This window comes from Bos grunniens, chromosome 12 (assembly GCF_055505025.1).
Source record: "Bos grunniens cultivar Pamir isolate PY7600 chromosome 12, Bosgru_T2T1.0, whole genome shotgun sequence".
Classification (NCBI taxonomy): Eukaryota; Metazoa; Chordata; class Mammalia; order Artiodactyla; family Bovidae; genus Bos; species Bos grunniens.
Genome location: NC_141176.1, coordinates 17,100,912 through 17,121,767, shown reverse-complemented (window position 1 = coordinate 17,121,767; position 20,856 = coordinate 17,100,912). Strand labels below are relative to the sequence as shown.

The 20,856-nt window shown below is 42.5% G+C and overlaps 1 protein-coding gene and 1 long non-coding RNA gene across 16 annotated transcripts in view; one reads left to right on the top strand and one right to left on the bottom strand.

Annotated features, from left to right (window-relative positions):
- The window catches only part of LOC147361435 (uncharacterized), a 421,857-nt gene extending 406,126 nt beyond the window's left edge, over positions 1 to 15,731 (bottom strand). For 3 of the 13 annotated variants that reach the window (XR_015137903.1, XR_015137902.1, XR_015137905.1), the window contains exon 1: positions 15,244 to 15,683. This is a non-coding gene — a long non-coding RNA (uncharacterized LOC147361435). Of the gene's footprint in view, positions 1 to 15,243 lie in introns of all 13 variants that reach the window. The other 10 variants (XR_015137906.1, XR_015137900.1, XR_015137896.1 and 7 more) reach the window with 10 other exon arrangements.
- The window catches only part of HTR2A (5-hydroxytryptamine receptor 2A), a 64,756-nt gene that overhangs the window by 29,210 nt on the left and 14,690 nt on the right, over positions 1 to 20,856 (top strand). Inside the window, exon 4 of one of the 3 annotated variants that reach the window (XM_086329004.1) lies at positions 13,482 to 19,376. The exons of the other annotated variants lie outside the window; for them this stretch is intronic. Within the exon in view, the coding sequence (XP_086185130.1) occupies positions 13,482 to 13,579 (98 nt within the window). The 3' untranslated portion in view covers positions 13,580 to 19,376. Of the gene's footprint in view, positions 1 to 13,481; positions 19,377 to 20,856 lie in introns of those variants that run through there. 3 annotated transcript variants of the gene reach the window in all.

Below are 20,856 nucleotides of genomic sequence, written 5' to 3'. Positions count from 1 at the left end.
TGACCCAGCTCTGGCAGCTTTACGCATCCAGGAATGCTGAGCTTTCAGATAATTCAAGTATTATGTGCTCCCCAAAGTCTGACCTCCTTAGGGAAAAGACATCCCCATAACTTTACAGAGATGGAAAGAAAAGATATTTGAATACGGAAACAGAATGTCCACTGATGACATAAAATTGTGAATTTAACAGACTAACTAGATTCCCAGCTGCCTAAGGAAACCAACTGCTTAAGAACTGACCATCTCTTTGCAGCAGTGCCAAGACAATTGATGAACTATCTTTTTTGTTTCTTTTTCTGGATATTTTTTCCTTCAGTCAGGACAAAGTTAAAATGTAGACTTTAGGAAATTCAATCCGTGTATAAGCTTTATCATCAGTTCTTACGTTCCCTTAACTATTTCATTGTTCTACCAAAATTACTAATTCATTCAGAAATTACATGTGATGCCTAAAGGGTGCATCTTAAGATTTTACTTTACTTTCAAGGTATCAGTCACAGGTTTACCTGCCACAGTTTCACAGATGCTGGCAGATGACATGAGACTTTTGGACCAGAGGTTCCTGGCAATGATAGGCAGAATATCATCATTTTCTCGAACTGGTTGCCTGAGCCTTGTCTCACACAGGGCAATGGAACCACATAATGACCACACACAGTACACTACATTATAAGTAAGAAATCTGCATGTAACAAACACAAATCCTTTATGATAAGCAGCAAGCAACCTTCCCTTTGCTTCAGATGGATACACTATCTCTATCATCCAAGACTGTTCACTATTCAAACATCCTTGGTAAGATATTCTGGAGGAAGAGCAGCTCAAAGTTCCACGGAGAATTGCCTGCACAATTTTATAACTCACTGTATACACGTTTGTATCCCATTATGTCATAATGTTGATGTAAATTCATAAGCGGTAGATTGCAGAATAAGACACATTCAAATTGAAAATGGCCCCTTCCCTGAGACTGGCAATTTGTTAAGATTTGGTGGTTAGCCTTCACTTTGCAGGATAAAGGTCACCTGTAACCAGCTTGTAGAGTAGTTATTTTAGATGCAAGATATCCGCTAGCTAACTTTGTCTACTACACACCTAGGAGAGAGTAAGCATTTGAAGAGTAGCTGTTGTCATTGTTATTAGTTCCAGGCAAGGGTCAAAAGCTAGTTTTTAGTTTCCTGTCTTCCTGTGTTTAGACTCAATTTGGAAAGTTCTTCCCAAGATAGGTACATGTTCTATTGCCTCTTAAGCCTTTGCTCAAATGCTTGTTTCTTGCAAGACCTACCCTGATCTCCCCGAAGAGGTTATCCCATTCTTTCTTATCCATTCATTTTACGCAGCTTTCTCTCCCCACCACCTTATTTTATTGCCTTTTTAATGTATTTACTTATGTATTATCTTCACCTAGAATGTACACTCCATGAGGGTAGTCTAGTTCACTGGTGAATCTCCAACCCCACACACTGTACCTAGCCCATAGCTGATATTCAGTTGTTCAATTGCTCAGTCACGTCCAATTATTTGTGACCCCAAGGACAGCAGCACCCCAAGCTTCCCTGTCCTTCACTATCTCCCAGGGTTTGCTCAGACTCATGTCCATTGAGTCAGTGATGCCATCCAACCATCTCATCCCTTGTGGCCCCCTTCTCCTTCTGCCCTCCGTCTTTCCCAGCAACAGGGTCTTTTCCAATGACCCAGCTGTTTGCATCAGATGGCCTAAGTATTTGGCATCAGTCCTCCCAATGAATATTCAGAGTTGATTTCCTTTAGGATTGACTGGTTTGATCTCCTTGCTGTCCAAGGGATTCTCAAGAGTCTTCTCCAGCTCAAAGAGACTAAGAACCTCGTCTGGGTTTCATAACTAACAAGGCTGTACTGTGCTGTGCTTAGTCGCTCTTTGTCCAACTCTTTGTGACCCCACGGACTATAGCCTTCCAGGCTTCTCTGTCCATGGAATTCTCCAGGCAAGAATACTGGAGTGGGTTGCCATGCCCTCCTCACTAACAAGGCAGGACTGGTCAGATGCAGGTCTTCTAATCTGACGTTCATGACTACTGCTGCTATGCAACACTTTCTTTCCTCAGCCTCACCCTATGCTAAGACCTCTAGGCAGGTCCAGGATAGCTCTAAGAGCTGAGAGACCTCAGAAAAAGGAGGGAGGCAGAAAAGGAGAACTGTGAGGCCAGGCTAAGGCTGAAGGACGGGTCAGCTTCACAGGTAAGCAGATCAGGAAGTGGATCACCTGATCCCACTGTATCTATAGGAGCCGGCCTCCTGGGTTAAGAACCCAGATGCTGAGCCCTGGAAATGGGAACTGTCAGAAGTCTAATCTCTCCAAGTCAGGACTGCCTGTATTAATCAACACTTTATAGAGAATTTTAATCTACAAAGCAATTTATAAAACTCTCACAAATGAATCCTCTTAGGAGTTCCAGCATGTGGGCAAGATAAAGATAGCAAAACTTAATAATGAAATGTAGACAGCATAAAGGTCTCATGAGACGGCTAGAGGAAGCCTGGGAAAGCTTACCCCCTTCCGAGCATCCACATGTTCCCATTGCTGCTACCATCTTTCAGGTGTGCTTCAACTGGTCCATGCCTCCTCCAGTCAGTGAGAAATGCTGATCAGCATTCCATATTGCAGATTTATCCCCTCCCCCTCCTGCATCAGTACAGGTATGTGTGTGTATATATAAATATACTCTAAGTAAATGACCCCAAAATACTGGGTTCACCAAAAAGTTCATTTGGGTTTTTCATTGCATTTTATAGTAAAACCTGAACCAACTTTTTGGCCAACTCCAAAAAATTTTGCCTGGAATCCAGTAGTCCCGAGTTATCTCTAAAATAGCCACTAGACTAATCTATTGCTATTTTAAGGCCCTATGTCCCTTGATGGCATTTCAAAGGGTTGGCTCCCTGGTCCTTAAAGACATTCCTAGTTGTAAGACTTGCAAGAGGCTTTGTAAAAGATTTAAAGCTCAGAGTCAGAGAAAGAATTTACAACTGTACAAAAGAAAATGCTTTAAGGGAAGGAAAGGGAATGTCTTTCGCCTTATTTTTAATAAGGAGAATTTATGCTTTTGATTTTGATTTGTATTTGCCCTTAAAGTCTATACAAGCAATATACTGACTCAAAGTTGTATAGCTATTTGTAATGTGACCTTACTTGACTGTTGGGAAAATAAGTCATAATTAAAGAACTTAAATTACAGAGTTTTTAAAAGAAATGTTTACTCTCAAATGCACATGGTAAAACAGGGTTATACCAAAGAGAATCAGTACAGAAGTCCTTAGTATTTTATTTGAGGAATAAATTGAAAAGTTGTATAGAGATTTAAGTCATTTACACAGAGATGACCAAGTGCTTAGAAGCATTCTAAACATTAATATTTCCACCAGTAACTTCTTTTCTTCATGGATCAAATGCCATTTTATAAGTAGTATCAGTATTTTTCTACATAGTCCAAAATAGGGCTTTGAAATACAGAAAGTAGTATAATTAGCCAAGCAAAGAACTTAATTTTCCTTGACTGTGTTACCTTCAGTTCACTTCAGTCGCTCAGTCGTGTCCGACTCTTTGCGACCCCATGAATCGCAGCATGCCAGGCCTCCCTGTCCATCACCAACTCCCGGAGTTCACTCAAATTCACATCCATCGAGTTGGTGATGCCATCCAGCCATCTCATCCTCTGTCGTCCCCTTCTCCTCCTGCCCCCAACCCCTCCCAGCATCAGAGTCTTTTCCAATGAGTCAACTCTTCACATGAGGTGGCCAAAGTACTGGAGTTTCAGCTTTAGCATCATTCCTTCCAAAGAACACCCAGGGCTGATCTCCTTTAGAATGGACTGATTGGATCTCCTTGCAGTCCAAGGGACTCTCAAGAGTCTTCTCCAACACCACAGTTCAAAAGCATCAATTCTTTGGCGCTCAGCTTTCTTCACAGTCCGACTCTCACATCCATTCATGACCACAGGAAAAACCACAGTCTTGTGTTACCTTACTATAGGTCTTTGCCTCCTTTGTTGTGCTATAGAAGATGTTACGTGTAACGATCATATGCTCTCAACAACTTCTGTTATAACTTAGGAAAACTAACACCCTCTACTGCTTTATTAAAAGCTGGTTTCAATACTTGGTAAGATTCATCCTCAAGGAAGGGTCACACCATCATTTACTTGAAGGAAAATTCCAGCTGTTATTCACGTACTCTGTAGTTCATTCTTATAAAGTACCTTCATGTTAATCAAGTGGTCAGAAAAGTGTCAAAATTTTTACATACTCATTAATCTGTGCAGCTATTAACCCAGTTAACCTGTAGATGAATACTTGAATGCTCAAACCACCTTAAGTTTGATGCCTTATTCAGCAAAATTCTGAGATAGGAGTTACGTAAATAAAGATCTTTAATAACTTTTCAGTGGTTTCCCATCACCCTTTGGATGACTTTGAAATACTTTTCTTTATGTTTGAATGCTTAAATGAGTCCTTCTGCCCTCAGAGACCTGCCCATTTCTCCACCTTCACTGCACCCCACTTGTTCTGTGTCTCCCTTAGGACCTGCCTGGTATTTCCCCAATTAACAGACTCTTTGATGTCAGGGTTGAAATACCACCCATCCTTCACTTCAATTCCTCCTCTTTATGTCAGTCTTGGCTCCAAATTTTGTAAAGTAGTGTACTTTACCACTGAAGTTCTCACCAATTAGAGGAAGTTCTTAGAGTTATCTGACCCAACAGATGTTTTGTTTTAGGAAGGCTTCGTTTGCTAGAAGTCACTAACAACAGTGACAGACTGTATTTGGGGAGGGGGGGCTCCAAAGTCACTGCAGATGGTCACTGAAGCCATGAAATTAACACTTGCTCCTTGGAAGAAAAGTTATGACCAACCTAGACAGCATATTAAAAAGCAGAGATACTACTTTGCCAACAAATGTCTGTCTAGCCAAAGCTATGGTTTTTCCAGTAGTCACGTATGGATGTGAGAGTTGGACCTTATTAAAGAAGTCTGATTGTAGAAGAATTGATGCTTTTGAACTGTGGTGCTGGAGAAGACTCTTGACAGTCCTTGGACTGCAAAGAGAGCCAACCAGTCCATCCTAAAGGAAATCAGTTCTGAATATTCATTGAAAGGACAGATGCTAAAGCTGAAACTCCAATACTTTGGCCACCTGATGCAAAAAACTGACTCACTGGAAAAGACCCTAATGCTGGGAAAGATTTAAGGCAGAAGGAGAAAGTGGTGACAGAAGATGAGATGGCTGGATGGCATGACCGACTCAATGGGCATGAGTTTGAGTAAGCTCCAGGAGTTGGTGATGGACAGGGAAGCCTGGTGTGCTACAGTCCATGGGGTCGCAAAGAGTTGGACACGACTGAGCAACTGAACTCAATTCATTGGAAAAGACCCTGATGCTAAGACTGAGGGCAAGATCAGAAGGGGGCGACAGAGGATGAGATGGTTGAATGGCATCACTAACTCAATGGACATGAGCTTGAGCAAACTCCAGGAGATAGTGAACAACAGGGAAGCCTGGCGTGATGCAGTTCATGGGATCACAGAGTCAGATAAGACTGAGCGACTGAACAGCAACAACTGCAAGACAATATTTTTTTCTTCTAAAGGAAGTTGCCCCTACATGTATCCACTATTCATTATCTTGGGCTCTTTGGCACTATATAAAGGCATATGACAAACTGACTTCCATCAGGTTATTAGTGATCCAGGAAGTTTTGGCAACACAGATTAAACCAGAGAAGGAGCCTTCTATTCAGAATTGTAGGAGGGCACTAACAGGCTTTTCCACTGCTGAAAAGTAGCACTTGGGGAAGGAAAAACAGTAATTTCCTCAAAATAATTCATTCCACCTGCTTCAGCACCCATAGGACTTCTATTTGGGATAAAGTGTTAGTTGATAAGAGCTAATAGGTTCTACGTTATCAGCCCTTTCAGAAATGGGTGCATTTTAAGTAGAGAGCGCCAGAAAGATCGAGATGCTCAACAGATACAAAGAAATGCATCTGTGATGGGAAAACCTAGGCAAAGTAGGAAAGAATTTGAGACCTTCCTTCCCAATGTCTCCCAAACTGTATCGCAAGAGCAAGTTTACTCCTTGGCCCAAAGCTGACAGGGGAGCCCCAAGGATTGGTGGAAGGAGCTGTGTGGATATTTGTTGCTGGGTCATGTGTCTGGAGGTAAAGAAAATTTAATAATGGTTTTGGGGACAAGGGAAGGACATTTATCACAGTCTAGAAGTATGTCAAGGGAGAAGGAAGCTGCTTAGAAGAAAAAAATAAAATCCTATCCTTTGAGAGCCCAAGCTCCAAGTTTCAAAAATGCCAGCACTCAATCGGATTTCATCATCTTCTCTTTCTCTTGCTTCTAAGCCTTTCTCCTCCATTTCACTCTGAACTGGTTGCTTTCTTCATTTTGGCATCTCGGTTCAGTTTCCTACCAGCTGTCGGGAAATAACTAGGACCTTTTAAAAGGATAAATTCTTTTTTCCTCCTGCTTAGTTTCCCATTTCTGCCTACCACAAAAACATCTGGTGAGTCTAATTTTAAGTAATCAACCTTTTCAACATGGTGTTAAAAGATATATATCTGAATTTGCATTCATTTGTAGAAATGCTTCCTGGGAGCCATTCATTTTTCATCAAGCTCCCTGTGCTTTTCACTACTTCCTGCCATCCCCCGGTGGTCAACCTGCCTGAGTAAGCAGCTCTATTTCACCCCCATCTCTTGCTCAGCAAATGTGAAACCATTAGCAAATGTTAATAATAGTAACCCATCAGACTTCATTATTTCAGTAATGGAATCTGTCAAGGTCAGCCACTGATAGCTGTTAATGACCACTTTGTTGACAAACAGGGAGTAACTGCAACAATATTCATTTTAAGCAAATAAAATATGTTCTGATGAAGAATTCATTCTCCCCAGTTGGAATCCAATTAAGCCAGCTTCTGCTGGAGAAAGGCTCACTCAGATCTCTCCACTTAAGAATATGGTCATTTCAGGATGGGGAACACATGTATACCTGTGGCAGATTCATTTTGATATTTGGCAAAACTAATACAATTTGTAAAGTTTAAAAATAAAATTAAAAAAAAGAATATGGTCACAGAAAGAACATAGTTTTAAGCGGGACTTCTTTCAATAAGTCTTTTCCTCTTTAGAAGCAAAGAGCTTTCCTTCATCCAAAAGAAAAATAAAAGGAGATTGTCTGGCAATCCTTCTTTGCCCCATCTCAGGCCCCAGCACACAAACGCACACCCACAGGTCTTCCCGCCACTTTTCCATGGTTGACCCCGTGTGCTTGTGTGCTAATTCGCTTCAGTCCTATCCAACTTTTTGTGACCCTATGGACCATAGCTCACCAGGCTCCTCTGTCCCTAGGACTCTCTAGGTGAGGATACTGGAGTGGGTTGCCATGCCCTCCTCCAGGGGATCCTCCCAACCCAGGGATCGAACCCGAGTCTCTTACATCTCCTGCATTGGCAGATGGGTTCTTTACCACCTGCGCCACCTGGGAAGCCCAGTTAACACCATGGTTTAAATTTATTCATGTTACCACTGAGGATCTCTTTTTCATGTAGGGAGGGGCTACACTGTGTAGCATGTGGGATCTTAGTTCACCAACCAGGGATCAAACCCTCACCCCCTGCATTGGAAGTGCAGAGTGTTAACCACTGGACCACCAGGCAAGTCTTGGGGATCTCTTAATTAGTATGGAGGTTTCCATGTATTACAAAGTAGACTTAGACCTCCAGTTAGAAATCCAGACAGGGGAACAGTCAAAATCCTTACTACTCTATATGACGCAGATACCGACCTAGGACCCTATAGTACAGTGAGACCCAAATATATAAACAAAATATAATCTGAAGCAGATAAAAGGGCTATGAATGAATGGGACAAAGTATCAATATCACAACAGTAATAATGGTAACCATTTAGAAAAGATGTTCAGAAAAGACTTTGAGCATTTTTATTTCAACTGAAACTTGGAAAATAAGTAGCCACATAGTAATATCTTGAGGCTTTGGACAAATTATTAAAAACTTTGTTGCAGAGATTTGTGTGTGATTATTTGGGAGAGAAAAAATGCCTACAAATGCTAAGTTACAGTAATATTTTTTTTCCCATATGTTGAGTACTGCTGTCTCCTTGGGAGAAAAGTAGTTTTTCAGAGTGAAATAATTCCTGATCCTTAATATTGATAGAAAAGGAAATATGACATCACTGCAAGTTCTTTACTGCAGACAAAAGTTATAAATGTTTCTTGTAGTGAACAAAAACCCCAGTCTTTTAATAATTCATGAGTTCAGTAGAATGAAAACCCAAGGGTCAAGGTGCATCTGTCCTGCTTTTCTCAATAGTTACTTTTTCCCATCACCCGTCTTGTCTAGCTTATGAAGTGGCCAGGTCAGATCCCTGAACACCATTCTTGCCATTTTTCTTGCCCCCCAGAGTCCATAGCTAGGTCTTTTGTCACTTGGTATCGCCTGGTTTCATTCCTTTTTTCTCCATCCCCTCTGCCTTGGCATTCATTCAGGACTTTAACTTTGACAGGAATAGTGCTATATTATCCAAAGTGGCCTAGCTTATTCACATTTCCAGTTCACGCTTGTGTTAGTGCCCAATCTAATTTGTAAAGCACAGATGTAACCGGGGCTCTCCCCTGCCTAGAATCTGATTGGCTCCTTCCTGGTTCATCGTGCATCACGTGTGACATGGAAAGCCCATCAAGAATTATTTCCTGGGACTTGCCTGGGGTCCAAGAGTTCAGACTTCACCTTCCAATGCAGGGGGTACGGGTTTAATACCAGATTGGGGAGCTAAGATCCCATATGTCTCGGGGCCAAGAAAACATAAAACAGAAGCAGCATTGTAACAAATTTAGTAAAGACTTTAAAAATGGTCCACATCCAAAAAAAATATTAAAAAAAAAAAAGAATTATTTCCTGCCTTTTTACTCCATCTCAACCCCTCTGTGTTACCTGCAACTCCTCATTGTGTTCTGATTTCTTTCACTAAGATGCTCCCCCTGTCTGGGGCATCTTCCACCTCTTTACTATGATCGCTGCTTTTCATCCTTCAAGGCTCAACTCAGTACTCCCTTCTTCCTAAGATCCTCCCTGACAACTGAGGTGCTGGTCCTGGAGGAATCCTTAGCACCTTCCTTGTCCAGACTCCTGCCTATTTACCAAGCAGTTCCTCTTGGTTGTGCTCTATCTCCAAATCATTGCAATCAAAATTGACATTACTTTCTCCCTAAAACTTTTCTTTTCTAGTTCACATTCCGTGAGGGGTAGGTACCACCCCACAGAGCTAAAAACCTTCAGTCTTCATTTTTCTTTCTGTCCTCACATCCACACCTAGTCACTATGATCTACTGATACTTTTAATGTTTTATTAATCCCCCACTTTCTTTGGCTCCACAGTTGTCACTTCTCACCTTGTGTTTGACACCAGCCTCTTTACTGGACTTCAGTTCAGTCGCTCAGTCATGTCCGACTCTTTGCGACCCCATGGACTGCAGCACGCCAGTCCTCCCCGTCCATCACCAACTCCCGGAGTTGACTCAAACTCATGTCCATTGAGTCGGTGATGCTATACTGGGCTAGTTCCCTTCTGATTCATTTTCCACACTGCCAAACCTTTCATCCCATCATTTCCATTCTCTGCCTTAAGTCATTTAATGGCTGTGTGTCACCCTCAGGATAAAGTTAAAACTTCTCCAAATGGCTCACAAGGCCCTTCAAGATGCGACTCTTGCATACCTCTTCAGGCACATCTCTCCCTGGAGGATCCTTACCTCATATTGAATTACTTTCACTTCTTATTACATGCTGTGCTTTCCTGTCTCTAGGAAATGTATTCAATTTGTCTGGATAAAGCCTTCTTTTTGAGGTCTCAAGTTTTTGATCACTTTCTACAGAAAGCTTTCTTGATCTGATCCCCAAATCTAAGTGTCTCTCTGCGCTCCCTGTTGTACCCCAAAACTGCTGCCACCCTAGAATTTCTTACCATTGTTAGTACTTTTTCCTACTGAACTGTAAACTCATAGCAGGGACTGCTTCAGCCAAGGGGGTATCCTTGGGGCTCAGCATCATGCCTGACACTTAGGAGATATTTGAAAAGTATTTTCTGCATAAATGATAAGTCATTAAATAATGATAGCCCTTTAACCTAAGTTACAAGCCTTTTCATAAGAAACCCTGATCCCAGGATGTAAATATCAGGTTGACCAAAAAGTTCATTTGGATTTTTCCATGCCGTCTTGTGAAAAACCCAAACAACTTTTTGACCAACCCAATACTTTGTGAGTACTTCCATAAGAACCACCATACAAGCCCCATTCACTCTAATACTTTGTACTAAGAGTTGAAGAGGTTCTACTAGAGAAAGGCAAGCTGATCTTACCTTTTACCAATTTTAAGGTATTTATAAGATCTGTATTCACCCTAAACCTAACCTGAGCCACAAGAGAAGCCCAAAAGTATTGGAGTGGGTAGCCTATCCCTTCTCCAGTGGATCTTCCCAACCCAGGAATCAGATTCTTTACCAACTGAGCTATCAGGGAAGACCCTGTATTCACATAAAAGATCGATATTCCATAAGGTTGAAGGACAGCCAAGCCCCACATCCATTTAGAAGACTCATTTCTATTCAGAACCCTGCAATTTTTACCTTCAGTTTCATAGGTTCATAGCCAATGAAGTAACATTCTTACATCTTTACTTCCTATCTGTCTTTGTTGGGAAAAAGAGAGGTTAAGCTATGAGGTTTATTAAGAGTTCACTGGAAAGATAAATGAAGCACTAGGTACAACTTTATTTCAAGTCCTTTCTAAATCGCATATTAGGTTGATTAGAAAGCCATGAGGGATCACTGTTTTATTTTAATGAGAGATTTTTATAGAGAAGAACAATTCAAATTGAGTACTTTTACAAGGAGGTTAAGAGTCATATTGGTAGGACACAAATGCCTGAATCTTGTTCTTAACCCATTATTCAGAACACTATCATTTTTCCAAGAGAAATTTATAACCAGAGATGAAGCAGGACAAAAGATTGCTTTGTTCTACCCTGTTTTGCCCTAAAATCCAGTCTCTTATCTTGAATGTCAAGAAATAAACCAGCAAGGAACAAGTTGTAAGAATAAGACAATGGTGACTAGAGGAAAGACCATTTTTCCCCAGAGCCAGGGTTGTTTAAGACTTTTGGGGACTAATTTTTAGAGGCTCCATCCACATAAACTTAAATATGTAAGTTTTGTTCAATGTGGCATATTAAGGTAGCTAGGTAGCCAGCTCAGCACCGATAGTTAGACGTTACTTTGCATAGACACTAGATGTTCATTTTGAAAAGGTTACATATTTGTATTTTGGATCCTTTTTTCCAGGTCTTATAATTTTTATAGGCCCTTCAGAACACTAAAAGGTCTCCAACTTCAGACCTTTTTAGGGAAAGTAAGCTTTGCGGTTCTGTCCCCAGGTACAGTTTGTCTGTCTATATGGAATAGAGAGCAACCAATATCATAAGGAAAAAGCCAAAGAAAAAGGTGGCCAGGATACCCCGTAGGGAGCCCCTTCCCATTCCAGACAAGGGAGAGACGACCCTCCATACCACCCTAATGAGGTTTATTTAGGGGTCTCACACACAAAGAATGTTCTATGTTGGATCATGTGACACTCACCTTTCCGAAGATCAAAGATGGCTAAATAGCAACATTTTCAGGCTTCACCCTAACAATTCAGTGAGTGTCCTTGAACCTAACCGATCCATAGCATCACTTCTCCCAGGAGGCAGAGTGAGGGTAAAGGGGTGTGTTACTTTTCTAGGCTGCCATACCACAAACCGGTGACTTAAATACATTTGTTTCACAGTTCTGGAGGCTAGCAGTCCAAAATAAAGGCCCGGGCAGGACTGGTTCCTTTTGAAGGCCGTGGGGGAGAGAGTGTTCCATGCCTCTCCCCCAGCTTCTGGTGGTTTGCTGATAATCCCATTTATTCTTTGTTTTGGTAGATGTACCATCCAATCTTTACCTTAATCTTCATATACTGTCATCCCTGGGTCTGTCTGTCTCTGCATCCTAACTTCCCCTCTCCATAAGGTCAGACATACAGGATTAGACATAGGGCTTATTCTAATGACCTTCTTTGAACCTGATCAAGGAAGTCTATTTTCAAATAAGGTCATGTTCACAAATACTGGGAATTAGGACTTCAACTTATTTCCCAGCAACACTCTAGCTCATAACCTTAAAACTGGGGCAGGTTGCAGCAGGTGCGGGGGTGGGGGGGTGGGCAGGCAGAAGGTAATCTATGATCACTTGACCAGAGACCCTGATCTGTTTTTCCCTTGAGCGTTATCTAATGTTAATTTTATGGTCACATACCTGAACCTAGGAGTCTCTGCTGACTTCTCTTATTAGTGACGTATACCATAAAATCCCCGGACAACGCCTAGATAGAGCTGAAGTAGGGCCAGACCTGGAATAGTGATATTTTATTCTAATAGAGGTTCAGAAAAAAAAAGAGAAAGAAAGAAAAACCACCACTATTGGAAGTCCTAACAATAAAAGTCAACTCTAGCAGGGTCTGCCTCGAGCCAGTACAAGCCTGAAATAAGCTAAATAGCTTATTTCTATTTTGCTTCTAAATAGTCCTGCAAGTTCTATTATGCGCCTTCTTGTAAGCTAACAAAAAAGTCTAATTAACTAAATTCTAACAAAATCTAATAAGCAATCCCAACAAAAGGGAACACTAAAGGTATGACTCACAGCCACCAAGAAACACCTAAGCCATTTGTAACACCACCTGCTCGAAGATTCTCTTATTCTCAGCGCACTGATCCTCCTGTAACACATTAATGTTTCCGTCCTCTTCACACCACAGGAGTTCAAGTTCAGCTAACACCTGTGGGCATCTCCTGAAAGATGACACTGCGGGGGAGGGAGGGTCTTTCCACTTTATCACATTAAATCCTCACAACAACTCTGAGGGGCAAACTTGTTAGGTAAGAATCAAATCCCAGGGCTTCTCTGGGGGCTCAGTGGTAAACAATCCACCTACCAATGCAGGAGACATGCATTCAATCTGGCCAGGAAGATCCCACATACTGTAGGGCAACCAAGCCCGTGCACCCCAACTACTGAAGTCCATGTGCCCTAGAGCCTGAGCTCTGCAACAAAAGCCACTGCGATGAGAAGTCCGCACACTGCAACTAGCGAGCAGCCCCCTCTCACCTTTGCTGCAATGAGAGAAATGCCCAGGCAGCAATGAAGACTCAGCACAGCCAAAATAAATTAAAAAAAAAAAAAAAAAAGAATCAAATCCCAGACTTGGCACTGTGTCCAGAGTCCTGAGATTCCACCACCATCCACCCACCCCCCAACCTGAGAGAAGATACACGTGGTGCTGATGACCACAACCCGTCCAGCTTAGTCTCTCAGGCTGGCTCCCCTTTATTCTTCCAGGTGTAAAAGTAAAGAAGAGCCTCAAGGTGCTGTTACAAAGGCAGACCCTTTGGAACTGGAGACTCTCTCTTCCCAGCCTAGCAGAAGAAGGTTATTAATGACTCTGAGGACTAGCATCAAGGCTACGGCAAACCTCTAGGAAAACCGGTCATCAGGTCCACACGTGGGAGACACATGATCTAGAGAGGAAAGCAGTGAGAGCCACAGACGGGGCAGAGGGCCCCCTTAGGGTCTCCCCACCACCCTTGGCAGAGGCTGCTTCCCTGGTGACCAGGCAAAGCAAAGAAACCGCAACGTCCGCCAGCGCCTTCTCCAGCCAGTGGGCTTGTTCAGGCCAACCAGGGTTGAGGCCGCAGAGCTTGGCCTCCACAGCACATGAGAATCACCTGTGGAGTTTTAAAATCTTCTGTCTTGGGCCTCACCTGGAGCTCAAGCTCGGCCCAGGTGTCAGTATCTTAAAGTTCTGAGATGTTTTAAACGTGCCCCAAGGTCCAGAACGTTGAATGAAAGCACGCGGGAAGCAGGGGAGCGGTCAGCTGGTCCCTGAGCTTTCTCTCCTCCTGCTTCTCCCAGCCTGAGGGCCAGGGGAGGGTGAGCTAGATCAGCAGCCCATGCAGGTGCTCATAGAGGCATCCAGGCAGGCTATGGACGAACGGGAATTTGGGGCGCACATTTTAATGCTAGAGATTCTCTGCACTAAAGTCCTTCTTCCTTCCCAACCAAAATCACCAGGAGGCATATGGGCTAGGGTGTGAGCTGTGTAACGCCTTCTCCTGGTGTCTCCGTAAACTGTGGCACAAACTTAAACAAAAGATACTTTGGCCTATGAGAAGCAATTCGATAAAGGGAATGCGTCCCCCAGTCTTTACTCAATAATTCAGAGGTAACACAGCATATAAAGGAACAACAGCAACCACGCAGATGGATATGGGCAAAAAAAAAAAAAAAAAGGCGGTAACATAAGAATCCTCAAGAACTTTATAAAAAATAAAAAAGCCTTACACTACTATGAGAAAATAATAAGACAACTAGTTACAAAGATATGTAACATGTTCATATTGGGATAATTTGACATCGTTAATAGCACAACTTAAGATACTAGTTTTCCCCTAAATTAAACCCACAGTTTCAATTCAAAGATCAAAAGGATTGGAGGAACTTGACAAAGTTGTTGTCACTGTTTATGAGAGAACAAAATCCATACACCCATGGCTTGTCTGAGGAAGAGGAAGGACCAAGGACGGAAGGCAGTGCTTCCCAACCCCAGCCTCCCGCCTGTTTATTTCCCCCCACGTGACCACAGCTGTGAATGGCACTTCAATAGCATAAATAAAGGTGAAAAACAAGGCCGCTTTTCATATTCTGGAATAGTTTTCTTCCTCACAGGAGAGTTTAAAAATTAACACAGGAGCCTGGATAAGCATCAAAACTCGTGAAGTTTTGAAGGATTCATCAGGTGAATCCCACTCCAAACACACAAAAGCAATGCCATTAAAACAATGAGGGCAGGGAGGGCTGTGCACAAGCAGAGGCTGTGTTCATGAGCTGGAGAGCTCCCCCCACCCATTGACCATCTCCCTGAATGTGCTGACCTACAGCAATACCCAAGTATCCAAGCAGGAACTGCTCCAAGCAATGTGTATCCCTTTCTGGGGCTGCAGTAATAATTGTCACAACTGCAGAACAGTTTGGTCAAGAATTTTTAGGAAACCCATGAATGTATTACTTCCAGTTTCAGGTAGAAGTCTAAAATAGGTCTTACCAGACCGAGTCAAGGCATCAGCAGGGCCACATTCCTTCAGGGAGCTCGGGGACAAAGTATCACCTCGCCCCTTCCAGCTTCCAGAGGCCAACGGCTGCCTTCTTCAAAGACCTGGTGGCTCTGATCTGACGCTCCCCCTCTCTCTTCCACTTTATAAGGCTCCTGTGATTACAGTGAGCCCACCTGAATGAACCAGGATTCTCGCCTTGGCTGAAGGTCAGCTGACTGGCATCCTTAATGCTCACCTGCAACCTTAACTCCCTTTTGCTGTGAAACAACGTATTCAGGTTCCAGGAGTTGGATGTGAGTATTTCAGGGCATCATTAATCTGTCCCCCACAAAATGTTTCAGTGCAAAACTTTAGTGGGCTGGAATTAGTTAAACCATGTCTCTGCTACTGTCACAAAGTTTAGAAAAGCAGTGAGCATATAATCAAGAAGTTCACAGTTTACTTGGCCGTATCCGCCACTACTCAAATGCTCAAAAGGTTGTTAAAAGGAGGGTCTCTCTCCCCCTTAGTCTAAAACCATCCTACCCTTATAAACTAAGTGGAAAAGTGAAAATGAAAGTCACTCAGTCTTGTTCGACTCTTTGCTACCCCATGGACTATCCATGGAATTCTCCAGGCCGGAATACTAGAATGGGTAGCCTTTCCCTTCTCCAGGGGATCTTCCTGATCCAGGAATCAAACCGGGGTCTCCTGCATCACAGGCAGATTCTTTACCAACTGAGCTATCAGGGAAGCCCAAAACTAAGAGGACGACTGAGGAATTTTTCAGAAGTCCCTGTTTCCATGGTATGGAAGTTATCTATATGAGAGTCTAAGTCAGTCTTCTGGTCTGACTTATTCCAAGAAGAGTTTCAATTTTAACATGTAACTGGCAAATTAACTTCTTGGACCATAAAGACAGCTTAGTGCCAAAGAATTGATGCTTTCAAATTGTGGTGTGGACTCTTGAGAATCCCTTGGACAGCAAGGAGATCAAACCAGTCAATCCTAAAGGAAATCAACCCCCGAATATTCACTAGAAGGACTGATGCTGAAGCTGAAGCTCCAATACTTTGGTTACCTGATGCGAAGAGCCGATTCATTGGAAAAGACCCTGATGCTGGGAACGATTGAAGGCAGGAGGAGAAGGGGACGACAGAGGATGAGATGGTTGGATGGCATCTTCAACACAATGGACATGAGACTGAGCAAACTTTGGCAGATAGTGAAGGATAGGGAAGCCTGGTGTGTTGTAGTCCATGGGGTTGCAAAGAGTTGGACACGCCTTAGCGATTGAACAACAACATAACTTTATAGAAGTTAGAATAAATGAAATCTTACTGAGTGGCAATTTTATTATCACTCACTGAAAATACAGTCTGGGAGAAATCAAAACCCAAAGTTCTTCATCTCAGGCTTCCTTAAACCGGATGGGAAGTTTAGAGGTCTTGGCCAACCAGTGTGTGCATGCGTGTTCAGTCACTTCAGTCATGTCTAACTCTTTTGTGATGCTGTGGACCATAGCCCACCAGGCTACTCTGTCCAAGGGATTTCCCAGGCAAGAATACTGAAGTGGATTGTCATTTCCTCTTCCAGGGGATCTTCCCTGATGAGTTTTTGATAAAAGAGTGGGAAGGTACAAAGCTCTACAAACCTAGCAGTTCAAGGAGAGAGTGGCTAAGACAGGAGGGAAATACAGAAGGGTAGCTTAAGTTAGAAAAGGGGGTCACCAGTTGGTGACTTTCCGTGTCCCCCTCCTCCAGGGACACTGTCAGAACAAGGGCTTACCTATCTGTGTGGCTATTGCATTGATCTGTGTCCAAGGGGAGTATGTCTGTCACCCACGCTGATAAAGACCCTGCTTGATCACAGGACTTAAGAGCCAAATTAAAATGTGTTTGAGCCTTCTGGTAGAAACAATGTCAGTTTAGCAGTACAGGGACAGTGACCCCAAAAACATGGCAAGACAAGAAACCTATAAGAGATGGAAGTAAAGAAGAATCCACTTAAAAACACTTTAAAATTTTTTTTTTTTCCACCAACAGGAGATGCAGTTTATTTACACCAGCAGCTATGGGGGCAGGGCGAATACACAATGCAAAAAAAAAAAAAAAACTTTTTAAAGCTCCAAACCTATGCCAAGCTAATTGAATAATGAAAAATTGGTCTGGCGTACAGATGTTTTGTTTGGCTCGCACAGTGTGTTTTTTCCTTAATTGAACCTGCTCGTCCTTAGACGCTGTTCCGCTTCCCAAGCGCTGCTCTTCCATCTTCTTATACTCCAACACAGAACTCAGTTATATGACTACACCAGTGCCCTATGCATTCAAGTTCACACCTGTTAGTATGTAATTTCCAGAATGATCTATGTATTAAATAGTTGAGCATGTGCTGACTGCAGGGATGACAGAGAAAGAGGACAATCACAGGAAGGAAGAGGAAAGTAGCAAAAAGCCGGGAATTCCAGCACTGTCATCTTTGAAAAAGGCATTTCCCTGCCCCTAGCCCAGTGACAACAGCTGCAAACCGCACCATAGCTAGGTCCGGTGAGATGGGTATCTGGCATAGTCATAGCTGGCCATCTCTTCCAACAAACCTTTCTGTATTTGGAGAAATTCCCAAAAGGCAGAACTCAAATTCCCAGCCTTCCTTGCCGGTCAGACATTGGCTCATGGCCGAGGTTCCTCCAAAGAGCAGCATTTGGCAAAACTGTGATATGGAAAAGAGCAAAGTGAAAAAAACAGAATGTCTTTGCCAGCATGGAGGTAGCTGAGGTGTCAGGTTCCCAGGGGCAACAGAATTGAGTCCCTGGTAGAGACGTGCCATTGATGAAGCAGGAAGCTCTGATACTCAGTGGATGAGGAAAACAGAAGTTTCCTCATCATACCAGGTCTGCAATGAAACTTTGGTGGTTCCAGCCACAGCAGAGATTTTCACATAAAATGAAGGACTCTGCACATTAAGAAAGGCTGTTGAACATTTTTCTCTGTTATTTCTGTCTGCTAGACAGAATAAGACTTAACAAGTTAAGACCTAATATTTACTACCAACAGTAGAGCAATTCTCATTTATAGTCCTCATGAGAATTCTTTAATGGGGATACTATTAAATAATCCCCCATTTTATGGGAGAAAAAGCTCAGATGGATTAAGTGGTTGGCTTAAGGTCACAGGGGATCCAAACTTGAGTTTTCTGAGTTGAAGCTGGTGGCTTTTTCTTCTCTATCAGTGGTTTTCAGTGTGGGTTCCAGGGATCTCTGGGACACTTTCAGGAAGTCTAGCCAAGCTAATACTATTATCATCACCAACATCATCATCGTCATCAACATTGTTATCATCATATCCAAAGGAAACGAGACCACTGTCCTGAAGAGATGTCTATAACCCCACGTTGTTTGCAGCATTATTCGCAATAGCCAAGATACGGAAACACCTAAGGGTCCATTGGTGAATGGATAAGAAAATGCGGTGTGTGTAGATATAGAGGGAATATTGCTCAGCCACTAAAAAGGATGAAATCCTGCCTTCTGTGACAACGTGGATGGACCTTGAAGGCATTATGCTAAATGAATGTCTGGAAGAAAAAGACAAATACTGTATGACCCCACTTACATGTAGAATCTAAAATCATTGAACTTTTATAAACAGATCAGAATGATGGTTACCAGGGGCTGAGGGTTGGGGGAAATGAGAGTACAAACTTCCAGTTATAAGATGAATAAGTTCTGGGGATCTAAGGTACAGCGTGGTGACTGTAGCTCACAATACCATATTGTATATTTGAAAGTTACTAAGAGCACAGCACTTTCGTGTTCTCACTGTACCAACAACAAAATGGTAATTTTATGAGATAAAGGATGTGTTAAACAACCTTATTGTGGTAAACATTTTGCAAAGTGCATGTGTATCAAATCATCACATTATATACCTTAAACTTACACAGTGGTATATGTCATATATCTTGATAAAGTTGGGGAAAATAAGGTGTCGTTTTCTCTTTTCCCTTTCATTGTTTTATGAGAGTGCAGTGGAATTTTCCAGAAGATGCATGGCATGTGATGTAACAGGCTGAAGCAGAAGCATGTGTGAGAATCCAGCTGTCTTCCATTAAGTCAGACATAAAAGAAATTTCCAAAACTGCAAAACAGAGCCATTCTTCTCACTGTTTTATTCTGGGAAACAATTATTTTTCATAAAAATGTTATTTATGTTAATATGTAATGGGTTATTAGTTTTGTTTTAAAACGGATTGGTAAATTATTATTCTAAGTGTTCTCAGCTTTCTTTTCTAACACAAGAAGTATTTATAGATACAACCCACAGAAACAAAAACTCTTTGGAGTCCCTAATAATTTTTCAATGTGTGAAAGAGTCTTGAGACCAAAATATTTGCGAATTGCCATCCTGCATTGTTGTTGTTAAATCACAAAGTGGGGTCTGACTCTTTTGTGACCCCGTGGACTATAGCCCACCAGGCTCCTCTGTCCATGGGATTTTCCAGGCAAGAATATTGGAGGGGCTTGCCATTTCCTTCTCCAGGGAATCTTCCCAACCCAGGGATCAAACCTGCATCTCCTGCATTGGCAGGTGGATTCTTTCCCACTGATCCACCTGGGAAGCCTGCCATCCTGCATTATACCTGCCTTAAAAAAAATCAAGATTTACTTTAACTGCATTTTAACAATTTGATGCCAGGGCTAAACCTAGATTTTCTGCCTACACCTCTGTATGCTCTTCCTCCCTAGTCTTGATTTGGATTGATGAGTTCGTGAATGACAGCCAGAAGTCTTGAATCGCAGTGATTATAGACTTAAGCACCTTCTTCCTGTCAGTTCCGAAAGTACCTAGTTCTCTGTATATTCAATTAATATTTGATCACTGGATGAATGACTAAAATAGGTTGCTATCACAGAGAGAGGAAATGCTTCTTGTCGCTGACAGGCATGTGCCCTTCGTCCTGAGTTCACAGTTGCATGCCAAACACAACTGAACTCAGCCCTGGCCAGTGCACCCTGGCAGGTGTACTACAGCCCTGTATGTTCAGCAATAGTATACCCGCCCCTCTACCTTTGGACTTGACCCCTGTCCAGAGTCTGTTGACCCACAAAACCCAGCTTAACCACACAGTGTCCTACACAACTCTTTCCCAGAGACACTAACCCACAATGACCATCACGTTCTGACATCGCGTAGGAGGGTTTGTCCACATCACCGGCTTCTCCTCTTGGTCTCATTCTATCCTACACTGCTCTCTTCTTCTTTATTTATTTAATTTTATTTTTTAAACTTTTTTATTTTAATTGGATTATAGCCAAATAACCTCAAGTATTCTTGCCTGGAAAATTCCACGGACAGAGGAGCCTAGAAGGCTACGGTTCATGGAGTTGTAGAGTCAGACACGACTGAGTGCATCAGATCAGATCAGATAAGATCAGTCGCTCAGTCGTGTCCGACTCTTTGCAACCCCATGAATCACAGCATGCCAGGCCTCCCTGTCCATCACCAACTCCCGGAGTTCATTCAGACTCACGTCCATCAAGTCAGTGGTGCCATCCAGCCATCTCATCCTCTGTCGTCCCCTTCTCCTCTTGCCCCCAATCCCTCCCAGCATCAGAGTCTTTTCCA